Genomic DNA, 26,346 nt, shown 5'->3' on the forward strand with positions numbered 1-26,346 from the left:
TTTGGATGACCATCAGTACAAGGTAGAGGAAATTAAGTTTGAGGAACAGTACCATCGTACTGAAAGTACTAGATCAAATTAGCATCACAGCACAACCAACTCCCAAAGTTGTTATTTCTGATAGCTTACATAGAAAGCAACTTAAGGAGGAAGCTTTTCTGAGTATAAGCCTAACTAATAGGTTGAAAAATAGGTTAAACATGAAAGTGGAGAGCAGTTTCACTGAGAATAAGCTGCCTTCAATAAGTACGTGTTGTGAAGAGGGTATGTATGGAAGATCCAGGAGAAGCAAGTTGAGAGAGAGAAGCTGCTAAGGCTCCTTTGTTCTTCAGTAGTTCAGACTGAGTTTTTGTAAAACAACTGCAATTATTCCAGTGTAATTTCATCAAGAAGGGTACCTTAACATGGAAATTTGAATGCACTGGAAGTGGAAACTGATGAATAGGAACAAATAATATGTGAACAATTGATACTTACATGAGAGGTTTACCTCGAAAGGAGGAACAAAGTGGGATCCATCTAGCAATGAATGTGCAGAATAAGAGGAGAATATTCTGTAAATATTTGTAATAAGAGGAAACCATCTTATTGTATTTGATACTGAGGTGATTGAAATGTTTATCTGCCATAGCATTAGGGTATAGGCTCTTTAGGAAGAGATAGGCATGCTATGCTATGCCATAGCATTGAAGGGTATAGGCTCTTTAGGAAGAATAGGCAGGGGAGAAGAGGAGGAGGAGTTGCCCTCTATGTCAAGGACCAGCTAGAGTGCATGGAGCTGCACCTGGGGACGAATGAGGTCCCGACTGAGAATTTATGGGTTAGGATTAAAGGGAGAGCAGGGACAGGGGACATAGTAGTGTAGGGGTCTGCTACAGACCACCTGACCAGGAGGACTGGGTGGATGAGGCCCTCTACAGACAGATAGGAGCTGCCTCACGTTCACGAGCTCTGGTCCTCATGAGGGACTTCAGCCATCCTGATATCTGTTGGAAGGACAACACAGCAGGGCATAGGCAATCCAGGAGGTTCCTGGAATGCATGGATGATAACTTCCTTCTCCAAGTGGTAGAGGAACCAACGAGGAGAGGTGCTTTGCTGGACCTTGTTCTCACCAACAATGAAGGGCTGGTGGGGAACATGACGCTCAAGGACAGCCTTGGCTGCAGCGATCATGAAATGGTAGAATTCAAGATACTTAGAGAAGCAAGGAGGGTGCATAGCAGGCTCACTACCCTGGATTTCAGGAGAGCAGACTTTGGCCTCTTCAGGGATCTCCTCGCTAGAGTACAATGGGACGAGGCCCTAGAGGGAAGAGGGGCCCAAGAAAGCTGGTTAATGTTCAAGGATCACCTCCTCCAAGCTCAGAAGCGGTGCATCCCAACAAAGAGAAAGTCAGGTAGGAACACCAGGAGGCCTGCATGGATGAACAAGGAGCTCCTGGACCAACTTGGGCAGAAAAAGAAGGCCTATAGAGGGTGGAAGCAAGGACAGGTAGCCTGGGAAGAATACAGAGCGATTGTCCAAGCAACCAGAGATCAGGTTAGGAAAACTAAAGCCCTGATAGAGTTAAATCTGACCAGGGACATCAAGGGCAACAAGAAAAACTTCTATAGATATGTCAGTGATAAAAAGCGATCTAGGGAAAATGTAGGCCCTCTCCAGAAGGAAATGGGGGACCTGGCTACCCAGGATATGGAGAAGGCTGAGGTTCTCAATGACTTCTTTGCCTCAGTCTTCACTGGCAAGAGCTCCAGTGGCACGGCCCAAGTCACAGAAGGCAAAGGCAGGGACTGTGAGAATGAAGAACCGCCCACTGTAGGAGAAGATCAGGTCCGAGACCATCTTAAGAACCTAAAGGTGGACAAGTCCATGAGACCACACGAGGTGCATCCACGGGTCCTGAGGGAACTGGCAGGTGAAGTTGCTAAGCCACTATCCATCGTATTTCAGAAGTTGTGGCAATCTGGTGAAGTTCCCAATGACTGGAAAAGGGGAAACATAGCCCCCATCTTTAAAAAGGGGAAAAAAGAAGACGCAGGGAACTACAGGCCAGTCAGTCTCACCTCTGTGCCTGGCAAGATCATGGAGCAGATCCTCCTGGTGACTATGCTAAGGCACGTAGAAAATAAGGAGGTGATTGGTGACAGCCAACATGGCTTCACTAAGGGCAGATCCTGCCTGACTAATTTGGTGGCCTTCTATGATGAGGTTACAGCACTGATGGATAGGGGAAGAGCGACTGACATCATCTACCTGGGCTTATCCAAAGCATTTGATACTGTCCCACATGACATCCTTGTCTCTAAACTGTAGAGACATGGTTTTGATGGATGGACCACTCAGCGGATAAGGAGTTGGCTGGATGGTCGCACTCAAAGAGTTGTGGTCAATGGTTTAATGTCCACGTGGAGGCCTGTGACGAGTGGTGTTCCTCAGGGATCAGTACTGGGGCCAGTGCTATTTAACATCTTTGTTGGAGACATGGACAGTGGGATTGAGTGCACCCTCAGCAAGTCTGCAGATGACACCAAGCTGTGTGGTGTTGTGGACACGCTGGAAGGAAGGGATGCCATCCAGAGGAACCTTGACAGGCTGGAGAGGTGGGCCTGTGAGAACCTCATGAAGTTCAACAAGGCCAAGTGCAAGGTCCTGCACGTGGGTCGGGGCAATCTCAAGCACAAGTACAGGCTGGGTGGAGAATGGATTGAGAGCAGCCCTGAGGAAAAGGACTTGGGAGTGCTGGTGGATGAGAAGCTCAACATGAGCCGGCAATGTGCACTGGCAGCCCAGAAAGCCGATCGTATCCTGGGCTGTATCAAAAGAAGTGTGGCCAGCAGGTCGAGGGAAGTGATTCTGCCCCTCTACTCAGCTCTTGTGAGACCCCACCTTAGAATACTGTGTTCAGCTCTGGAGTCCCCAACATAAGAAGGACATGGAGCTGCTGGAGCAAGTCCAGAGGAGGGCCACAAAGATGATCTGAGGGCTGGAGCACCTCTGCTATGAAGACAGGAGAAGAGAAGGCTCCAGGGTGATCTTACAGCAGCTTTCCAGTACCTAAAGGGGGCCTACAGGAAAGCTGGAGAGGGACTTTTTACAAGGGCGTGTAGTGATAGGACAAGGGGCAATGGATTCAAACTGAAGGAGGGGAGATTTCGATTAGATATAAGGAAGAAATTTTTTACGTTGAGGGTGATGAGGCACTGGAACAGGTTGCCCAGAGAAGTTGTGGATGCCCCATCCCTGGAAGTGTTCAAGGCCAGGTTGGATGAGGCTTTGGGCAACCTGGTGTAGTGGAGGGTTTCTCTGCCCATGGCAGGGAGGTTGGAACTAGATGATCTTTAAGGTCCCTTCCAACCCTAACCGTTTTGTGATTCTATAGCCTTTGATGAATCTTAATCTTTTTTTCCCCTTGGTATTCATTGTAAAAAGACAATTTTTAATAGTGATGCATCCAAGCCAGTTTAATGGCTAGCTGCTACCAAAGAGAATCCTCTTGCACTCTTCCTCCCTTTCCCCACCGGCCCCTTGTCCTGGCAGTTCAGGGAGCTAATTTGTCAGAAGACTAAGTGCTTCTAGTTGTTTTCAGGGGAAATAACAGAAGAGAGATAGCTTTCTATGGATTTGGTTCCCTAAGCTGTTGTCACAGGTTCAGTCTGGCGTATGGCCAGTGGTAACATGGAGAATGACAGCAAGAGGCACAGGACCGTGCCTTGTGGTGGTAGCTACCTGTTAGATGAAGTTCCTTTTAACATGACAAATTACAGCCTTTGAGCTTGACTAACCCACCTAAAATTCATGCCAGGAATTTAAAGAAACAGTCTGTAATAATTTCACAGCTATTTGAGAACTCCTAAGGGGCAGATGATGTTCCAGGGGAGAAAGCACTGCAACTGCACTTAAACAAAAATCCCCCAATATTAAACTCACAAAAAACCCCAAATCAAAACTCTACAACAGCATGTTGAAAAGGTACGAACTAGAGAGTTACAAACAAGCTATCTTAACAACAGTTCCTGGAAGAATGTGGATAATATAAATTATTTGGCCCCAGTAATCACCTGGAAGATGCTAATCTGTTTGTGAAAAACTAATATGAGTTTTTCAAGAGCAAACCCTGGTTAATCCAGTTAAACATCTTTCTGTGGCAGGGCAAGGGACGTAGTGGGTAGTTACATCTTGGCTTTTTAAAAAGACTTTTTGACACCGCTCTCTTACGCAATGAGCAGAAACAGTATTATAGAAACTGTTATGTAGTGGAAATATATCTGATTGGAAAACTGTATCTGGAAATGGATGAACAGTCTAAGTGAAAGGATTTGTTAAATTTCTGAAGACGTCTGTCTTTAAATGTCTGTTGGTGTTTTCGGGAGTGACTTGTACTACAGCATCTACATATTAAATCAAGATAACTTGAAGGGCAGCCAGCATGTTTGATCAGGATTTGGAATTCAAAATCATTCTGGCAAACTGAGGAAACTGCATTTTTAAATGAAATGCTATGGTTTCAGATGAATGAGGTGTTGCATTTGCAGGTGAGTGCACCCTCAGCAAGTTTTCATGACACTGAATTGGGGGGTAGTGTTGATCTGCCTGAGAGTCGGGAGGCTTTACAGAGGGACCTGGACAGACTGGATCGATGGGCTGAGGCCAACTGTATGAAATTCAACAAGACCAAGTGCCGGTTCCTGCACTTGGGCCACAACAACCCGTGCAGCATTACAGGCTTGGGGAAGTGTGGCTGAAAAGCTGCAGAGCAGAGAAGGACCTGGGGGTGCTGGTCAACAGCTGATTGAACATGAGCCAGCTGTGTGCCCAAGCAGCCAAGAAAGCCAACGGAATCCTGGCATGTATCAAAAACAGTGTGGCCAGCAGGAGCAGGGAAGTGATTGTCCCCCTGTACTCAGCACTGGTGAGGCCACACCTGGAGTATTGTGTCCAGTTTTGGTCCCCTCACTTCAAGAAGGACGTTGAGGTGCTGGAGTGGGTTCGGAGAAGGGCAACAAAACTAGTGAAGGGTTTAGAGAACTTGTCCTATGAGGAGTGGCTGAGGGAGCTGGGACTGTTTAGTCTGGAGAAGAGGAGGCTCAGGGGGCACCTTATCGCTCTCTACAATTACCTGAAAGGAAGTTGTAGGGAGATGGGGGTCGGTCTCTTCTCCCACATTATGAATGACAGGACGAGAGGGAATGGCCTCAAGTTGCGCCAGGGAAAATTTAGGTTAGATATCAGGAAAAATTTCTTTACAGAGAGGGTTGTGAGGTGTTGGAACAGGCTGCCGAGGGAGGTGGTGGAGTCCCCATCACTGGAGGTGTTTAAAAACCATGCAGATTTGGTGTTGAGCAATATGGTTTAGGGACCCTGACAGTGCAGGGTGAATGGTTGGACTCCATGATCTTGAAGGTCTCTTCCAACCAGACGATTCTATGATTTGGGTGGGAGTAATCAGCTGTGCAATCAGTGGAGAATGTCTGCAGAAAGGAAATCAGCTGTAAACTACAGTAGGTTAGTTAACTGTAGGTATTTACTGTGATTTCATGTCAAAAACGAGTGCTTCCAGAGTTACCAGTCGCACCCGATTATATGTATTATCAGGGGATAGAGATGCACTGAGCCACCAGCTGAGATGTTGAAGTTGGGGGCAAAGTCACTGTTGCTGGTTTATGTCCAAATAAGCGAGAACATTTTGTGGACGTGTAAAGAGTAGATTGCCTTGTCTGTTTTAGCAGAGTGTCTCTTGCGATTTTATTTAGCAGTGTCTCTTGTGATGAATTGAAATAGATATGAACAGTGGGTTAGTTTACCTGTTTCAGTGGAGGAACTTTTATCCAGTTGCTTTCATAATACATGGATCTGCTAACACTCTCTGCTCAAGTACTGAGTATTTTTCTAATTGGGATGAAAGTTGGGCAAAAATATGATTTGTGTTTCTGTTTCAATAATATTATTAAAGTTTCTTTAAATACTTGCTACTGAAGCGTGTTAGGAAGTTACTGACTACTGGTACTAACTAGCAGTGCCTGTTTCCATATCGGAGAGGGATCAGAGAAATTGAAATCTTAATTTAGTGTCTAACACCCTTTTCTTCCCTGAAACAAAGCAAACTTTTTTTGTGTTTAAAAACAGAAGTTGGGATAAATGCACCAGGAATCCTTCATATGTTTACAAAAACAGTAAGCCTTTCCTGTTATTCCAAAACCATTGACTATTACTATATATTTGACATAAAATCCTACTGTACTACATGGGAATAAAGCTTACTTCCTTGTTCTGCAACGGTTGTAGCTGTTGGCACAAAATTCTGAAGAATTGTTACTGTTTACACAAATTTGAGGTGTCTGGCAACAGTGCTTCACTAAAAGGTAGAAAAGAAATTTTGTACCATATCCAAGAAAGAATTTTAGCTGCCTCATCTCCTAGGTGACATGTGTGTCTGCATTTAAAATACGCTAGGGGATCAAAATCAGTCCAGTGAGTTTTACTCACGACTAGCTGGTATGTCTTATTCTCATGATTAGACTCCTTTCATGGAGAAACTTTTTAACAGGGAACAGATGCAGAAAAAACATCTGCAGCTTGTTTGAAGGTAAAGATAGGCCGAAATCCTGTGAATCCTTGCAGCAGGATTATACCTTGGAACAGGTTTTGAGGCTGCACTAACTCTGCAGTTTGCAATAAAGCCTATTTTATAATTCTTATATATTCTTTTTTTAAAGTTTAGAGTATGTTAATTGCCTTAACAAGAGGGGGTAAATTGAAGTCGGACAAAGATGTAGTAAGATGATATGAATGAACACTAATATGTTTTTCACTACAATATTAAAACTTGTTATCCCTGCCACCAATTGTGGCTGCAGTTCTTGAGTGTTTCAGTAATCTGGTTTATAGCATCTCAGTGACAGCTGTATTGGCACAACTGATGCCGCACTGGTTTATTGAGCACCTTGGAAGGAACAGTATAGAAATTTGAACTTAAGAAAGCAGCTTTGGTACTAGGGGAAAAATAAGCATGTTACATTGTCAGTAAACCGTTTATATACACACACACATATCTTGCTGCGTGAGGTTTTTGTTGGTAACTGTATGAAGTGTGCTGATACTACTCTTTTGACAGCACCACAGGAAGAATGGAAAGCATTTGAATAGTAGCATTAGAAAATTACTAGAATTTGTGGTGTTACTAATCTGTTACTTGGGTTGTAGTGACAGATATCGGTGTAATTTACTTTTAAGCTTGAAAAAACAGTTGCAGATTTTTATAAGTTAATTATTCTCACCCTCATGGTTTACAGTTTAATAATAAACTATTTGATGGATTAGGAAGGGGGAAAGGAAGATAATGGAAAGCATAGCAATAAACGAGAATATCTTTAGGAAACATTCTCTGTCTGGGTTAAAAATACTTGCTTCACTTCTTAACAGGAGATGATGGCAGGCCTCCTTTCTGGTTTTCTGACATCACTGGTAATAAATGGCTGTAGCAAATACAGAATAATACTAGAGTGAATATCTGTCTGCAGCTACTTGTTATAATCTGTATGTCTAATCAGTCTTTAGTGTCTGTCCAGAAATATGTAAAGATGAATTTATGTAGCCTAGTGTGCCAAGAACGTGCAACTTGGCTTCCTAGTAACTGAAGTGTTATGTGTGTTTGTGTAAGAGGGAGAGCTCCACCTACTGGAAAAAACTTCTGGTTTGTGGAGTGCATTTTGAGTCAAGTGTGTGATATCGATTTCTTATGTCTGGTCTCAGGGATTTGGAATGAGAGCATTTGCAAAGAAATAGACTTCCTTCAACTTTAAAAAGTCTGAGCTATGAAAATATTTTCTCAGATTTTCATCTTGACTCTTTTTGTTCATAGGAACATCATCTTCAACGGGCTATCTCAGCACAACAAGTATATGGAGAGAAGAGGGATAACATGGTTATACCGGTTCCAGAAGCAGAAAGTAATATTGCATACTATGAATCTATATATCCTGGAGAATTTAAAATGCCAAAGCAGCTGATTCACATACAGCGTAAGTAAAGTAACTCATTCATTGAAGTCTACACAGAGAACTTTGTTTTGCTAGTCGTTCAAAAGGTTACACTAAAATGTCTATTGAGCTTGCATTAAGAATGACTTCTGGGAATTATTTTTTTTTTTTCCAACATGTAACAGAATAGATACTTTTTACTGAAGAGGCATGTTTAGTTCTTGATCAAGAAGTAGATAGATGTCCTTAAGTCTGTGTCTGTATGTTAATACTTTAAATTTGGCAATCTCAAAGGCCTGGTTTTGCCCTCTGTAACACTCTGTAGTTACAGCTTGTGGGGCAATTTAGATTCATTAGCAAGGATAGACACAAATCTACTTGAAGAGGAGAAAATATAATACGTAGTTAAGAAACAGAGTACCTATCCCCTGAAGCTTAACTAGGGTAAAATGACAGTAGAGCAGGTTGGGGAGCCAAGCAGAAATGGCAGTAGCAGTAGTATTTGTGCCTGGGTGGAAGTATTCTACATCTAAAAGTAGGTGGGTTTTGATACCACTGATGACTTGCACATGTGTTGAGATTTTTGTTTTTATTGGAAGATAGCAGCTATTCTGTATGGATGTGACACTTGATGTGAGCACCATGTTACTTCAGATAACCTTTGAAAACATAAAAAATATAATTTGTTGCAGAATTCCATTGCATGGTGTAATTAGTAGAATTCTGGATGGAGTATCTGTGTTATGTAAACAGATCTCGTGCCTAATTAACTTTGTTTAAATGTTAGACTTCTATATCAGTCTGAGCCTCAGTGATGGCTTAAAGTTTTAGAATCGTAGAGTAGTTTGGGTAGGAAGGGACTTTGAGGTCATCTAGTCCAGCCTCCTGTGCAGGGACATCTTTAACTCAGTCAGGTGGAGGATCAGGTAGATGAGAGCATGTTGCTCTGCTCCTAAGTAAATGAAGAGACTAATACTAGCGGTCTTCCATGCTGATATTAAGGTTACACTTTTTCATTTTTATTTTCCTTATCTAGTGGTCTGGCAGCTGAAACAGTGATTTTCAACTGCGTTATATTCTACCTGTTGATGTATTAAAAGCAAGTGATGCTTCTCAAAGTGTGTTTCCAAATGTGGGAAGAAATTCTTGTCTCTTACGAACTAAAACAACTCGAATGAGGCATGAGGACTAGGGAGATCTTGTTTTGAATGCAGAATTATCAACATTGCAAAATGCTAGATAGTGTTGAAAAGTTTCTTACTGAAAATGAGGAGGTTGAAAGCCACTACTGGCTTGATCACTAGTAAGCTTTCATTGGTTAGGAAAAGCAGTCAAGTAGATACCAACTTTTATTCCTGATTTTTAATGGTCTAATTTTTTTCTTGAAAAAAAAGTAGATATAACTTCTAAGTAGTATTACTTCAATATTCAAACAAATAATTTTGGTTTTGTCTTCAGGATAATTTGGTGTGTGCTTCAGACACTACTATTAGAGCAAAACATTTCTGTAGTAAAATTAATTTTAACTTTCACTGTATTCTTTAGCTTTTAGTTTGGATGCTGAGCAGCCGGATTACGACTTGGATTCAGAAGATGAGATCTTTGTGAATAAGTTGAAGAAAAGAATGGACATATCTCCTTTGCAATTTGAGGAGATGATAGACAGACTAGAAAAGGGCAGCGGTCAGCAGGTACAATGGTGCTTTGAATAAAGAATTTGAAATACACGCTCTATACATTGCAATATGAAAGTGACATGCTGGGTTTTACATTTAGCCAGTCAGCCTGCAAGAGGCCAAGCTGTTGCTGAAGGAGGATGATGAATTGATCAGAGAAGTGTATGAGTACTGGATTAAAAAGAGGAAAAACTGTCGAGGTCCCTCTCTTATCCCAGCAGTGAAACAAGAGAAGCGAGATGGTTCCAGCACAAACGACCCTTATGTTGCTTTTAGAAGACGAACAGAAAAGATGCAGACACGAAAAGTAAGTAGATAGACCTCCCTCTGCTTTCTTTCCCTTCATTCTCCCTCTCTCAAAAAGTATCTTACATACAGAAACAATTCCGCTGTGTAGTATAAAGCAATAAATGTTGAGGTGTTCTTTTGTTTTAGCTTGCAAGAGTAAAAACATGAAAAACTTCTTTAGGACAGCTGTTGAATGACAGTTTGTATTTATTATTTTTTCACTACATCACTACCGTTACTTATGGTGTTGGTAAGCTGTAGCTCATTGATAACATGCGCATGCTTCTCTGTTTTAGCATGTGATTTTTTTATATGTATATACATAAAAATTTAGAACTTACTTTAACTCAGATTATTTAATTTAAATGATGTGATGAAACATATACACTATGTATCTGCAGAATCGAAAAAATGATGAAGCATCTTACGAGAAGATGCTTAAGCTGCGTCGAGATCTGAGTCGTACAGTAACCATCCTGGAGATGATAAAGAGAAGGGAAAAAAGCAAGAGAGAGTTGCTGCATTTAACACTGGAAATTATGGAAAAGAGGTAATGTTTATTGAAAATTGCCTCAGAAAGCTTTGGAAACTACCTTGTTTTCTGATTCCCATAAATGATTAAAACAGTGAGATTTTTAAAATAAGTATTTAGACTCTTTCACATTTACAGGGTAGCGTATTTTCACATATGGCTATGGAGAGCAAAAAAAATGTTAGGAAGTTGCTTATTATGGGAAAGTGACCTGTCATGTTAATCTACATTGTTTTATTATATGTGTAAGTGGAAATTTGTGTTAAACTTACATGCGTAGATTAAGGAAATCCAGCTAATTTTAAAGCCATTTCCTGTCATTACCATTCTTCTTTTTCTTGATTATCGCTGTTCTTTTTTAGCAAAGCTTGATCTAATACCCTCTTGAGGAAAATAAATAATAATGTCATACAGTATAAAATGTTGTTCTGTGAGTCATCTCTAAGTAGTGCTTCTTTGGACATCCTGTTTGTCAGCTGTGCTGAAGACCAAATGCTCCGCTCTGTCAACTGTCACTTTCCCAATCAACTGAGAATTATATTTGCAATGTAGAGTTGTTCTTTAGGTTGATACTTAGAGTCTGTGTAGACTTTGCTAGCTGAGTCAGTATTTTAAAGCTCTAAACCAAACTTTTTTTAGTCTGACTTCTTAGGGAGACAAGTTGAATATCTCTACCAGGGCACTTTTTTCAAGCACTGACCATTTTTAGAAATAGAGAGGGAAGAAATCTGAAAGACTTTTGCAGTAGCTTTTTCAAGAAAATAAGCTGTTGAATAGAGGAAAGATTTTAATGCCCCCCTCAGAATGGAAAACTACACTTCAACTCAGCACTTTCCACAGGACTGGAAAAGTAACATTTTGTGGATCTGCTTGTTGTGAAAATATTTCATGACACAAAAGAGGGAGGATTCATGAATAAGGCACTCTGCCTCACTGTTTAAAAACTTTTGGGTGACAAATGTATGTGTTTTGGTTTGTTTTTTCTTTAAATAGTTCCTATCTCCAGTGATGGGGGAGGGAAACAGTCTTCTGTTCTTTCCTTCTAGTTTCTGCTTCTTTCTTTTACAGTATTGTCTTTTGGAGATGTTTACTCTCTCTGTTTGTTTGTCAGCATTAGTCATTGCAATGAAGTTGGGTTCCATGTTATTAGTCCTGTTTTCTGGAATAATACTTTATGTACTTCTTGGTGTTGTCCTGGAAGTTGCAACCCCAAGTTGCAAGTATTAGTCTGTGTTTCTCTGTTGTGCAATTTTTTTTTTTACCAGACATACATTGTAAACATTCCAACAAATGAAAAAAAAATTCTGATTTCAGGTACAATTTGGGTGACTACAGTGGAGAGATTGTGTCTGAGGTCATGGCACAGCGGCAGCTGATTAAACCTACCTATGCTATTCCTATCATTCCTGTGACTAACAGCAGTCCTTTTAAACACCAAGAAGCTATGGAACTGAAAGAATTTAAAGTTAAAGTGAGTACTGTCAGTAACCAAGTTACTAGTTTGTGTTGTTACATAAGCAAGATACAGCATTTTAAGATGAGGGGAGAGGGGAAGCTTTTTGAAACTGGAAATAGCCTAGCAAAGCTGCAAGTGGAATAAAATGCTTTATTCTATTGGAGTTAGGACAGCATACAGACTACTGGCATTCCTCAGGACAGAAATAAAGTATAGCTGAACTACAGGTCAAAATACACATGCCTGTTAATTTTATTGTTATTCTGGTGGATATGAAAATTTTTTTCTAATAATGTTCAGGATATCCTAACTTTATGGACAAAACTGTATTTATTACCTAGATATTGGCTAAAGATAGGACTAATGAGGTAAACCCCATATCTTCCTCTACATTGTGTAGTTATCTCAATCTAGATAGTTGTTTTTTGATTTGTTGTTTGTTAAATATGATCCATTGATATGCCCAGCATGCTGTATGTCTTTGTCTGGTTTTGTATTTAAGTAAAGCATCAAATAATCTTACTTGATTTAGACAGCTGACCAGCGCTTTTTTTCTGCAAGCTTTAATTTTGTGTCATACAAAGCATAGCTGCAGCAGGCTATAGCCAACAACGGAGCATATTAATTAGGTCAGGTAACACAAGCGAAACGCTGAGGTGTAATTTGAATTTTAAACAAAGACTACTTATAACTGAAGAATGTCCAAAGGCTGTTCTGACTCTGACAAGGTGGCTTGAATCAATGAATGCTTCCATTGATAGTAGAGCATGGTAATTGAGATTGCTGGAGTGTGCTTACCTGTTAGCTATGTTGGGTCGATGCAGTGTCTCGCAGCTTGAAAGATACCTGTTTCTTGGAAACTTGGGAAATGATTTAAACTTGACTTTGTCTAGTTGGGGAAATGTATTTGATTTTTAGAGGATTTTGAGATTCTAGGTATCTTTGAGAAGTCAAATTTCTATTTTTGCCTTTAAAGCGTCGTTTAGTACTCAGTAATTCCCTAACACTGCATAAATGCCTGTTAATTTAAAATGTTAGAAAAGAAAAAAGATGCCTCATTGCATATGTTTTGGTTTGCTTCTCCAAAGTAGTGCTACTATCTCAGCTGCTAGTGTTTTTTCTAGCACGATTGAGGAAACAGTGCTTGATTCCACGTTGTCGGTTAAATGTTTCAGTTACTAGAAATGAAATACGGATATTCATTAAATGACTGCATGTTTTGCTGTCAAGATGGTGGGGAGATGAGTTCACTCTTTAGCTTGCTTACTTACACAGGAGTTTTCTAAAACTCCTGTTTTTATCTAATTTGCTTGTGTGTGTGATTTTTGTGCTGCTTCTCTTTTTCTTGCAGCAAGATAAACCTGATGTTATTAGACCCAAAAGAAAGTATGAGAAGAAGCCAAAAGTCTTACCTTCGTCTGCTGCTGCTGCTCAACAGACAAGTCCTGCTGCACTGCCAGTCTTCAATGCTAAAGATTTGAATCAGTATGATTTTCCTAGCTCAGATGAAGAACCTGTCTCCCAGGTAGGACCTCTAGGGTTCTGTACTGCTCTTGGGGAAAGAATAAAATTAGAACTCAGGAATTTACTAATATCTCTACTCATATACACACACACCTCCGCCCATCACCTCTTTAAAGGTTTTGTCTGGTTCTTCGGAAGCTGAGGAAGACAATGATCCCGATGGTCTTTTCGCCTTCCGTAGGAAAGCAGGCTGTCAGTACTATGCTGTAAGTAGAATTTCCTTCTGTATCATAAGAAAGAGCATAATTGTGGGAAAACATCTTGTATTTAATTGTTTAAAATTATTTTAAGCCTCATTTAGACCAACCTGGCAACTGGCCATGGAGTAGCCCTAAAGAGGGAGGATTAGGAGATGTGCGTTACAGATACTGCTTAACCACCCTCACTGTACCCCAGAGGTGTATTGGGTTTGCACGAAGACGGGTCGGCCGTGGTGGAAGGTAAGTGCTACATAATTGTTGCTGTTTTTAAAAAGATAATTTTTAAGGCATAAAGAGCAAAGTTTTGTGGTTTTTTTTAAAAAAGAAAAAACCAACAAAAACAAACAAAACAAAACAAACCCCTCAAAAATGTAGACATCAGAGAGACTTGACTTTTTAAATACTTCCATTTGATGTAAGTTTCCTTAGCTGGTTAATGCCTTCGTTTTTTACTTTGTGGTAGTGGAAGCTGCTTAGTACTGTTTCCTTAAGTGTTTCTAGGGTTTTTCATTGCTGGCACTCCCTAGTTCTAAGGTGAAAATAAATGTATGTTTTCAGTTGTGATTGGTGGTTTGTTTTTAAATGATTTGCATAGCTGTCTTCAAATAGTATTTAAAAATAACAAATCACATTTTTCAGAAAATGCTTTTCTGAGTTTGGACCGTATTTGGTAGTTTCTCAGTTGTAGAGGAGAATTTTGGGAGGAATACTTGCAAGTGACAATAACTGTTAAATTTCAAACATTGTCAAAAATATCAAAGAATTCAAGGCTTACCTCAGGCATTTTATTTCTAAGCATCCTTATAGGAAAACAAATTGTTCAGTGTGTAAGTGCTATTTCTTAAATATTGTATGGTGTCATTAAGAAAATAGTACATTGGTATTAAATTTTAATAAAAAAAATGTAAGAACATGATTTGGCTTTCAGATTAGTGCTTAGCACCTCTTCACCTATTAGCAAGTCAGATTGGCATATCTGCAAAATCAGAATGGGAGCTGAAGGCTCTTACTGGGATTTTGTAAGGGGATCTGGAAGTTAGTGTGACATCCCCACTGCATTGGGATGGTTGTAAGTATATTCAGTATCTGTGGGAGTAAGGCTTTTGAACTGAAGTTACTTTAGGAGGGCATTTGAATTGCTTTTTAGTTACTTAAGCAATTTTATTTTATTGTCTAGGTGGTTTTTTTGTTTGTTTGCATTATGGAACTCTACCTTCCAGCCTAATGATTTGAAAAATGTGTATATATATGTTATTGCAGTGTCTTAATATAGACATGACAATGTACAAACAGTAAAAGCTCCAATATACATGGGAAGAGGAACCTAAACACAATACTTACTGTAAAATCATATATAGTCATGAATTGTGTTGGTTTGGCAGGGTGGGGTGTTTTTGTGTAGTTTGTTCTATCCCTTTGTGGTCCTCAAGCACAGATGGCAAACTGGTGACTGTCTTGGTATTTTTTTGCCACTGCATAATTCTGCGTTGTTTCCCTGTTTTTAGGGTGCTACTAGACAGAGCGCATTCGGACTACGAAAATACATTTCATCAGCTGGATTTGGAAATGTTTTCCTCATCACAACACTCTTCAATCAGTCAATTTGCCAATACCTCAGAAACAAATACCTCGGACAAATCTTTCTCAAAAGACCTCAGTCAGATACTAGTCAATATCAAATCATGTAGATGGCGGCATTTTAGGCCTCGGACACCATCCCTACATGACAGTGACAATGATGAACTCTCCTGTAGGAAATTATACAGGGGTACAAATCGAACAGGCACAGCACAACCCGGGACCCAGACATGCAGTACCTCTATACAAAGTAAAAGTAGCAGTGGTTCAGCACATTTTGGTATGTTTATTTTGACAAACTCGCTTCTAGAAATTTTAAAGTCGCCTCAGAAAACCCAGACTATCATTAGGTCATCCATACTTTACGTCATGGTCTAGTTTGATGGTAACAGCCCATCTTACTTTTATCTCTTTATTTGCTACATAGAATGTTTATTTATTGTTAGCAGTAGTATACTGCATCTCAAATTTATGCAAATGATACCTTGGTATGTAATTATGATTTTAGAAATATGAAGGTTTAGAAACCAATATTGTGTAGGGTTTAAGTTGACTCTGAAGATTTGGATTTTTAAAATTAAAAATACATTGATTGAAATGTTGATATAAATACTATGTTCAAAATTTGTTCTGGTACAGGGTGTGGTGGTGGTGGGAAAAGTTTAGTTAAAATGTGTCCATGTAAGTTCCTAGCATTTTAGGAATTCTTATTTGAACTTAAATGAAACCAAATGCCATTTCCCATCCAAAAAATACCCAGCCCACGCCCACTGATCCATCTGCTCGTGCTTGGCAAAACTCTTGGACTAATGACCTCTATATCTTGTCAGCAAGTGGCAGATTACATCTTAATAGAACCTGAATTACAGACTTGAGGGTATGACTTTAAGAAGACTTGATGTGGTGGTAATTGATTTTTTAATTGGAATACTGTTGGATAGCATCACTATTTATACTGAGTTCTTCGTGCTGGAAGACTGGTATTTACGTAGTTAGAATGTAAGTTAAGTAACTCCTTGCTTTTGATCAGTCAATACATTAATTGTCATCTTTATAGAAAGTATAGTGACGTGTTTTACAAAGAAATAACTTTAGAAGTTCACCGCTGTTTTGTAAGGAGTCTCTAGATGATATTTTGCTTGCCATTTTGAATTATGGCTTTAGAAATAAATCAGAAAACCTGGCTAATGTAGGAGTGGAGTGGGGAGAGATTCATATACCTAATAAACTCCCCAAATTGTGAGAAGTTTTGGAGATGTGCCCGAAGAGTGTTACCCTGGTATCAGATGACTTTAATCCTTCTGTTTCCCAAAATACTTTATACGTTTCCTCCCTGCACCACCTGTTTGTGTTTTTTGGTGTGTTCTTTTTTTTTTTCCCTGAAAATCCTTCCTCCTTGCACTTTTAGACTTAGTGGGCAACTGTGTTCTGCTGCTTTATTTCACACTTCTTCTCCCTGCTGTCCCAGAGTAGGTCCTTGCCCCATCCTCTATTCTTTCCTTTTTTATGACTCTTGCTGGAAACGTACTAGGACTAAAACCGATGGTTCTTCTGGTTTGTGATCTAAGTATGGGTTTTGGTGTTTAAATTCTGCCCCTTCAGTGTTTCAAATCAGTAAGCCAAGTCTAGAAATGAATGAGCATTCTCTGTCTAGTGGCCAGTCTGAACTGTGATAAAGTGGTAGTCAGGTTAGTAATGTGAAAACAAAACTAATGCATGCTGAATAGATTATAAATACACTAAAAAGTATTGATGGACAGTACATTACATCTGAAAATCCTGTAGACTTGAAAAAAATGGCTGAGTTTAAAGCATATGCCTTTGTGTGTGTGTATAGACACATGCCCACACACCCCTGTAGAATCTTTTTTCCTGAAATAGATGATTAAGATATTTATCTACATCATTTAGGAATTAAATGTCATCATTATTTATGGTGATGAGTTCTATACAAGGATTTAATTGCGTGGTCGTATTTTGAAGACTGTGGATAGTAATATATACATATTAAGTATCTAGCATATTACATTTATTTGTGCTTGGAATTCTATGCAGATGGTTTATCATCTGTGTAAAATATTTAAGTTAGTATTCCAAGCTTTTCCAAATATAAATGTTACGGAGTTTAGATTCATATTTTTATTAGGGTTTTATACAGGAATGAAATAGTAAAGAAAATATAACTATGTCTGAATTCATAGATATACTTTAAATTAGTTACCACAGTCTTTGGATAGTCAGTTGTCATTAATATAACCAGATAGACTGTACCTGTATAATTATTTATAATCTTGATCAGGATTCTTGTAGCATTGGAGGTGTCGATGAGTTCGTGTATATGTGATGTAGTGGTGATCATCTGTTTGAAAGGAGCATGTGGTGTAGTTCATCTTGGTGCTATTCTGTTTTCCAGTGTTCTTTTTTCAGTTTCTTAAAGGGTTCTTTAAGATACATTGTCTGCATAGGTGAGGTGTTTTTATGTCACATATGTATGCGTTTGACTTCTTCAAAGGTACATGTCAGTTGGGGCTGCAGCTGCTGAGTTACATCATCTTATTTTCTGTAGCAAATACTGTAAAGAACATCAGGTATCTAATATCTGTACTAAAGTTTTTTAATAGTCACTATTGCAGATTTACAACCCTGTAGAGTGTCCCCGTTCCTTTTTCTTAGCTGTCTTAAAGCTGGGAGTTTGTTGTGGGTGAGGATTTTTTAGGTTTCTTTCTCTTTGCCTTTTAAGTTTTTGAAGTGACATTAAGTCTTTTTAGCAGAAGACGCTTCTTAATGCATCTCTAATTTTAAAAATCCTTTTATCCTTTTGCTGCCCCTGTGAGTTGTAGTCAGACCATGTTGTTTACCTGCAAGATGAAGCTCATCCTGAGATTCTGTAGTGTTCAGCAGAGGCAGTCGTGTTGCTGTGTTTATTGTGCACCATGGCATGCTAAGTTTTGTCTGTTTCCATAATAAAGAAGTTCAGAAAAGTCTTGAGCTTTTTGCACTTTCAGTGATCCAGACAACATGCTGCTGACCTGGAAAAATTGCTGTGGAAAACCCTGCTTTTCAAGTCTTGTACATAGCCAACACAGGCATGAAGTTGAGATGATATCTCAGGTCTTCTGTGAATCAAAGGATGTGTTATAAAAGCAGTGCTTTGACATACTGTTCTTTGGCTACAAGAAGCATTGTGTTTCATCCTGAAGATCGGAGAGAGATTTCCCTACAGAGCCAGGCATTTAAAAACATTTTGAAGTGTCTTTGACCCTGAAGAAATGCAAGTTACTCTAGTCCTGGTTTTCAGAGTGCTCAGCATGAAAGATCTGTGGAAGATGAAGTTGTTGCATTGAGATTTTGTGTGTAAACTGAGAAGGGATGTAATAAAAAAAAAAAAAAAAACAACCAACAAAAACCAAACCAAAAACCAACCCACAAACAAACAAAAAAAGCCCAACCCTTACAAGTGACTTGAAAATGGGACTTGTGCTGAACTTGTCACGTGCTGAAGGATAGACTTTGGCAGCAGGGTCAAGCAGCCAAGAAAAGTACCATTGCTTTGGAAAAGGGTGGTTCCTTCTCATCTTACTGAAGAATTATGAAAAAGGATCCTTTGCCCTCTAGCAAAAAGAGCTGATTCGAGGATCTTCAGGCATACGTTATACAGAACACCACTAAAAAGCAGGCAAGCGTGTAAAAGCGTGATTCTTATGAGGAATAACTTGTTCAGTGGGGAAGTTATTGACTCTGAACAGAATGCAGCAAAATTACTTCAGAAACGGATCTTGTGTTACTGATAATCTCGTCAGGTTTCTGAATCACATTCTTCAGAGATGGAGCTTGTGTCTTAAGTCTGGAGTGTACAGTAGACATGAATATTCATCTGAAGTATTTGTGTCCCAGGAGTTTAGTCTTCCTTGTTGCAGTAATTGATTGATTTGCTTCTGCTAGGCAAATGGTAGTCTTCAAACCACATCACATGATAGAGAGACTGTGCTTTCTGATGGAGACTTGGTGTTAAATGTGTTACATTCATATTTTTGGATGCTCGCATCTAGTAATCAAAAGTTTGCGACATTTAAAACTGTACAGCATGTATAATTCTGTTGCAGCCTTGTGTTTAAGAGGCAGACCAGAGATACCATTCACTAGTGAAATATTTGAGTCCTGTTCCCAGGCTCCACAGTAAGACCAGGCAACTGTCTTGCATTCTGTTCATTTCTGCTGCCTTCATCTGGAAGCTGGGTCACTTTGAAAAGACAGTGTGCAAGCTGTCAAGACTAAAGAGGTTAGCAGTTAACTAGAGTCTGCTCATTAAACTTGCAATTCTTTCTTTGAGAAGAAGCTTAAATATTCTAGCAGAAGCCTTACTGAAAAGTTTTAGAGTTACGATGTTTGGGATTGTAGACCTTACTGTATATGAAAATCTGCAGGCATCCAGAATATAGTTAAAGAATCCTGAGTAGCTTACCTTTCATTTTCTGGTGAACTAGAGGTTTAGATGATGTGCTGCAAGTTGTGCTTTGCTGTTCAGTAACTTTTTCTGTGAGAATTCCATGGAAATAACATTTTTCCCATTAAACTTGAATGCTTTTTTAATCTCTTAATCTGCTTGTTCCCACACCTGGCGGTCTAGTGGGATGGTAACCTATGCTTCCATTTCCCAAATGTGTGTTCAGCATTTCCATCTCCAAATTCATAATGTTAGTTGATGGATCTGCACTTTTGTTCATGTTCTTATTAAGGGTACCTGACACCCATCTTCAGGCATCTCTTTTCTGGAAAGAAGCAGGAGGAAGCTCCTCAATCCTTGTGGCAGTTCCTCACACCAGAGTAGAAGGACTTGTCCCACCCTTTCATTTGTTCATGCCATCACTGGCTGTGTTCTTTATTTAACCCTTGTATCTGTAATGGTCTCAACATTGCTATCTGATTTACTGTTTTCCCTTTTCCAAATGCTTGTTTTCATATTGCAAGATAAACTTGGTCATGAAAAATACGCAATTTGTAATGGCCATTTTCAGTTATCATCAGAATTTAGCAGTCTTGGCCCATCTGTGGCTGAGATGTGGAGATTCGTGGTTGAAGAAGCAATGGCCTTGGGAGTAACAGGTGTTTATAGCCCACCCTAGGCTTAGCTGAAGGATGGAATCTTCAAAGCAAAAGCCTCTTCAGTCTGGGAAATGTGAATGGGGATGGGGGAGGAGTCAACACTTAATAAAACATCTACACACCTCTGAAAACTTTGTCATTATACTAGATTTTCCCATTCAGCTTCAACACAATTGGAGTAATACTTTGCTCCAAAGTGCTGGATCTTTGGGCTTGTGTAAACTGTTACACTTTGTCTGCATCCCATGCAAGGATGGTCACGTTTATAACTGGACTAAACTGCCTATACCCCAACTGGCCTGTGACCTTTCGGTGGAAACTCATATTAAGAATGATGGGTGGACAAATACAAGTGCATAGCAAGCATTTCTAGCTTTCAACAGCTAGTAAAAATCCTCATTAATTATTTTTTGTCTGTTTTTCTTCCATTACAAGTAGGGAGTACATACAGATCTTATGTCTAGTTTAGAATTCAAAGTCTAGAGTTCTGATGTTAAGAATTTCACACTGAAGTTCTGTTGGGCTGAAATATAAGGTGGTTATAGTCATCAAGGGCGTAATGATTCATGTTCTCATAGTGTCTGATAATGCCATGTTTAAGTAAAATCAATCTTGAACTTCTTTGCAGAAAGTGAAACATCTTTGGGCCTGGTGCATCAAATACTAAATCACACTGATGGCTCTAAGTCTCTCCAATCTTCCGAATTCACTGGTGAGAACTTGCTATACAGTAGAACATCTTTAACCAGGCAATGTAAGCCAGATAACATCTCTCGTAAGATAGACATAAAAAATGTGATATTCTGGATTACTTAGTGATGTGAATGATGTTTGCTTTGCATGCACTTTGGCATTAGTAACCACTCATTGTTCTCTTATATAGCAGGGATGTGATGCTTCCATGTATTTCTCTTAAGAAAGCATTAACATGATATGTCATCTTTTCACACACTTCAGCAGTTCTGTAGTTTATGGGATTTCTCAGTTGGAAGCTATAGTTACATGGCCTTTCTTCTGTTACCTGATTAAAACTGCCTTTTTAAAGGTCATGACCTCAGCTGGGAGGGTTAGGGAATCCAGTACACCAAATGGATTTATAGAGTGGTTCTTTGAACCCAGTGTAATCTTAATGCTTTAGTTTTCCTACTGAAATAGCATCTCTGCTCATGAGAATAGATGCTGAAGTTGACGTTATGAAACAACTGCTTTTTTAAATTACTCAAATATCTCTTAGGTGTTTAACAGGACTGAAGCATTTCCTGAAAGGCTTAGTTAAGTTGAAGAAAGAGACTTACCTCAATAGGTCCTTGCATTTACTCCACCAAGCTTGCTCAGTTTCCCTGGCACACTGAGTGAGCATCTTCCCTTGGGAAGTCAAACGGAATGCTAGTAGAGGGACCAGGAGTTTACATGTGCATTTTCTGCTTTCCAGGATACGCTTCCTGTTTTTTAGGAAAACTGGTTCTTGTGGTCAATTTTTTTGTAAGTCTGTATTTTCCTACTTCAGGGAAGCAGAGTAACAACTAGTCAGTCACCTCACAAAAACTTGTAGCAGTAGTCAGGAGGGGAGGCTGTGACTATTTACCATACCAAGACCAATCTGTTCCTACAGATTGCATAGCCAGCCCTCCTGCTCACTAGTTTTGGCCACTTCTGGGAAGGACTTGCATTTTCAGGAAGCTAAATGTAATCTACAGCATTGTAAGCCTAGTACATGTTAAATGTTGTGGTGAAACTAGTTAGCACTGTAAAAATAATTTCATATCGCAGTATGAAACTGCTGAGAATTATGGATCTTTGAGAAGTCGATTGACAGCATCACTGTTTCTCTGTGCTCCAGAAAACACCACCTGTTGAGTATCAGTATCCCACAGAATTTGGCAGACATGTAAAAAGAATCATCCAACTGAAAGATAATATTCAGTGGCTTAATGTGAGCAAAAAATTGATATGCAATTATCCCAAAGATTACAAACCTCTTGCTTATAGTCATGTAAATGATTGTAGTAAGACATATTCATAGCATAGTGTGTTGTTAAAAAATTGAGTTATTGCTCAAGATTTGTGGATGTCTAAGGAGATACTAAGCAGTCATTTATCCTGTAAATCAATCTCGGTAATGTACAATGTTTCTTTCTTTGTATTCATAGCTGCAAACTCCTGAAGCTTTTTCTTCTACCTTCCGTTCCGTTTTTCAGTCTGTAAACCAGAAAACATTTCTCTTGCTTGCTGCCAAAGTATAGCACTAATACTGTTGCAGAATAGGTGTGTGCATTGTCCCTAGCTGTTAAATGAGGAGAATAATAGTATAACGTGATGTACTGACTTAAAATCCTAAAGGTTGTCTCAACTAAAGTGTTAAAACTTGGTTTGAATTCTACCAGAAACCATTCAGAAGCATACTGAGTTTTAGTTGTTCCAATTCAAAACAGTATGCTGCAAACAAACGAGTAGGAAGCATTCGTGTAGCCTAGTCTCTCAGTAAAACTTGAGCTACCGATCTTCTGGCAACTGTCTTGAGATGTGGATAACTCCAGGTAGGGTTGTGCCTTAAAGATTCCTGATGTTTAAGGTTAGCAAAGGAGTTGGGTTAGGTTAACTGAAGGAGTCAGGTGACTTGCATAAATTACTGAAAGCGTCTCGGAAAGTATGCAGAAGTTTTGGGGGAAGGTACAGTTGTTAGCTCCGAAACAGTTGAGATATTCTGAAATGATAATGTTCTTATTTATGGTGTAGCAGTGGTCGAGATATTGTCACCTCCACCCCTCACTGGATTCTGTGTAGTGAATGGAACTGGCTGTTTTGTCACTGTCCAGTTCGAGAAGCTCTATAGCATTGAATAGCCATTGCTGTATGATGGAACCGTGACCACTCTGGCCCTAGCATGCTGTTTGAGAAGAGTCTATCTGCTGCCTAGGGCTGCTGAAGCAAGAATCTGTTTCAAAATCTCATGTGTTGTCTTTAACCATTGAATGTTATGTTTTGTCTCTTTTTTTAACTTCAAACTGTTGTTCAGTTGTCTGTTGCTTTACTATTTTTTTTAAAGCTGTGAAGGTCTCCGCTAATATCAGGAATACGTAACTTGTGTAGCTTTGGGTAGCAGTACTCTTCTGAGTTACCAGAAACATGGTTGCTGATTTAAGCGTAGGGAAGAGGTCTGGGCTTGCTTCTTGCCTGCTGTTTTTTCCCAGGCAAATAAAGACCAGCGTATGACACAAAAGAAAATGACATTTGTTTTTGCTACTTCTACATTTACCATTTTTCTCTGACACAGACAAAAGATAATCAGCTGTGCCTTTTATCTTTAGAGTAAAAATGAGAAGAGGTAATAAAACTTTGAAAGAAGGTTCTTGGGGACATTGTTACTGTTTGTAGAGAAGGTGATGTTTGCTAAGTGTGGCACATGTGTAATTGCATCTGTGCTAGCTTTGCAGGCAAGAAAAAAAACATTCACTGCGAGCCATATAATTAACCCCTTAATAGCAGCTACATTTTTATGATCTTCAATGCATTCTGCTTGAATTGGTTTTTGAAAAAAGGCAGTTGAACTTAAACTACCTCTTAGAGAAGTTTAGGATTTTGCCTGCAGAAACAAGAGGCACAGGTGGTCAGTACACCTGTGATTTCACTGTGCTGAGCATGTGTGTGATTTCCCCAGAAAGCCTTCTGCAATTCTGATCACAGTTGTGTGCCACAGAAAATGAATGTGTAAGGTTAAATAGGTGGAAGTACTTTAATGTAGAGTACAAACAAACATTTTGTGTGGGGGAATGATAATTTTCAGAAGCAACTTGTATCTCACAATCAATAGGCTTATTTTTTCAACTGAAGTATAACAGGCTGTACTCTGAGAGCAGGAGGGGAAGAAACCTAGTGACAGTGTTAGCAAAATACACGATGGCTTTTAACAAGAGGAATAAAGTATGCTCTCCTAGTTTGCAAGTCTTCAAAAGAAATAATGATTAATTTTGATTTGGATAGTTCTCAGTAGCAGTACTATTTTCAGTAAAATCTTAAATTGGTGCTTCTTTAGTAAGAAAGGTCTATGAATTCTGGTTGGTTTTTTTTTTTCAGTAAGAACGTTTATGAATGGTGTTACTACTAAGCTCTTCCCCTAGGAATAACTTTGAAATATTGACCAAATGAACCAAGTTGAAGTGAAATTCCACTGTAAGAGTAGTGGGAAATAATTTGACCCGGTGATATAAACAAGTGTTAGATCCCTACTTGCTGAATAATGTTACTAAAAAAAATCAGAAACTTGAATGTAACAGCTGAATAAAAATTTGTAACTTGAAGGACTCAGATAGCAAAGTGCTGGTAATAATTTACAGCCGTTTCCAGTGCATAATAGAAGGATTTGAAACAATGTTTTACCAAAAAAAAAAAAGAGAAACAAACCCAAAAACACCAAACAAACAAACAAAACAAAAAAAAAACCCACAAAACCACCACCAACCACAAATACACTGAAAAAATGCATGCTCAGCAGTGTTCACTCTGTTTCCAAATATTAATTATTATTTTGGTTAGCCATTTGTTTTGACTTTTGTTATTCAAGTTTATACATAAGGTACAATTGTTCTTCAGAATCCTGTTGCATCCAGAAGCAGGAGATGATTATAGTTTTGACAGAAACAGATTTTTCTTCAGGCAAGCAAGCCTGAAGGAGTAGATTAACAAAAAAATTTTAAAAAATGGTAGTTTGTGAAGAGCATTCAAGTGTGTTGGTGGTTTATTGCCAAACAGTAGTGAACCTCCCTAAAAGTGCAACTTCCACTGCATTCTAGAAGTATTAATACTATTTACAACACTTATTTGGGAGCATCTGTACAATCCAAAGATAGAATTGAAGGAAGAATGTGGAGAGTGTACCCTAGACTGAATTTGCAAGGGAATTCACATTCCAGCCTTGATTCAGTTTTAAATTGAAAACTGAGACTTCATTTCATTTTTGGAAATGTAAATTTTGGGAAAAAAAAAAATCAAAACCAACCCAGCACTTTATGAAGTTGATCAATGAGCTAATGACTCCTCACCTCTGCACCATTGAGCATCCCCTTTTGAATCTCTAAGAATAACTCTGGTTTTTATCAGTTTTATGCTTGGGGGCCAGCTCAGTAGAATTCTAATTGACTTGTGATGCACTGACTACCAGGTCATCTTTCAGAGATACTAGAGAAAAGGATGTAGTTCTATCAGATTCTGTATTGGTGAAGTTTCTTGTACACGTGTGATTAAAACCAACAAAAGTTCTGTACTATGATAGCCTGCACAGTTGTAAGCACATCCAATTTAATGTTTTCAACTAAACTTAAACATAAATCTTAATTGTAGGTACTTACTACTTTCAAAACGCTCTGAGGGCTGAAAGCATGCAGTTCCCAAGTTTTGCATATAAATCTGTTTTAGTGATAATGCAGATACTGCAGTTTCACAAAGTCACAACAGTGAAGCTATTTTTACCTGTAATTTCTTTTCAATCAGTTATTACAGAGTGTTTGGTGGGTTTGACTGTGTTTTGGTTTCCTGCTCCCCCTCCCTTTTTGGTATCTTGAGCTAAGTGCAGCAGAGCAATTAAAGCTTGTATACTAAAAAATCAGCTTAAAAAGGGAAGGCTTAATTTGAACAAAAATTTCTAGGAGGATGATATAGCCTTTTTGCCATAAAGGTGCGTTAAGGCTGTTAGGAACTTGCTGTGGTGTATTATTATTATTTTTTTTTAGGATTATAAAATTAGATGTGTTTATATACACAACACCTACATATTTTGATATAGTATTTTCTCGTTTTATATTTTGTTCAGCATTTACAGCCGAACAATACCAGCAACATCAACAGCAACTGGCACTAATGCAGAAACAGCAGCTTGCACAAATTCATCAACAGCAAGCAAATAGTAATTCCTCTGCCAACACATCACAGGTGAGGGATTTGTCTGTGCTATGATTTATCCCTCATTGTTTCCCACCAGGGTTCATCTCTAATTGTCAACTGTTGCCATAGAACC

At 39.0% G+C, this 26,346-nt stretch overlaps 1 protein-coding gene across 8 annotated transcripts in view; it reads left to right on the forward strand.

Annotated features, from left to right (window-relative positions):
* The window catches only part of EPC1 (enhancer of polycomb 1), a 70,142-nt gene that overhangs the window by 40,167 nt on the left and 3,629 nt on the right, over positions 1-26,346 (forward strand). For 2 of the 8 annotated variants that reach the window (XM_086614287.1, XM_086614282.1), the window contains exons 2-13: positions 7,862-8,021; positions 9,525-9,670; positions 9,756-9,962; positions 10,345-10,493; positions 11,790-11,946; positions 13,283-13,456; positions 13,572-13,661; positions 13,747-13,895; positions 15,161-15,513; positions 20,965-21,090; positions 26,143-26,261; positions 26,343-26,346. The exon at positions 26,343-26,346 is cut by the window's right edge and continues 83 nt beyond it. In XM_086614287.1, the coding sequence (XP_086470413.1) occupies positions 7,922-8,021; positions 9,525-9,670; positions 9,756-9,962; positions 10,345-10,493; positions 11,790-11,946; positions 13,283-13,456; positions 13,572-13,661; positions 13,747-13,895; positions 15,161-15,513; positions 20,965-21,090; positions 26,143-26,261; positions 26,343-26,346 (1,774 nt within the window). In that variant the 5' untranslated portion in view covers positions 7,862-7,921. The remainder of the gene's footprint in view (positions 1-7,861; positions 8,022-9,524; positions 9,671-9,755; positions 9,963-10,344; positions 10,494-11,789; positions 11,947-13,282; positions 13,457-13,571; positions 13,662-13,746; positions 13,896-15,160; positions 15,514-20,964; positions 21,091-26,142; positions 26,262-26,342) is intronic. The other 6 variants (XM_086614286.1, XM_086614288.1, XM_086614283.1 and 3 more) reach the window with 5 other exon arrangements.

Source organism: Tauraco erythrolophus, chromosome 7, assembly GCF_009769465.1.
Source record: "Tauraco erythrolophus isolate bTauEry1 chromosome 7, bTauEry1.pri, whole genome shotgun sequence".
In the NCBI taxonomy this organism is placed as follows: domain Eukaryota; kingdom Metazoa; phylum Chordata; class Aves; order Musophagiformes; family Musophagidae; genus Tauraco; species Tauraco erythrolophus.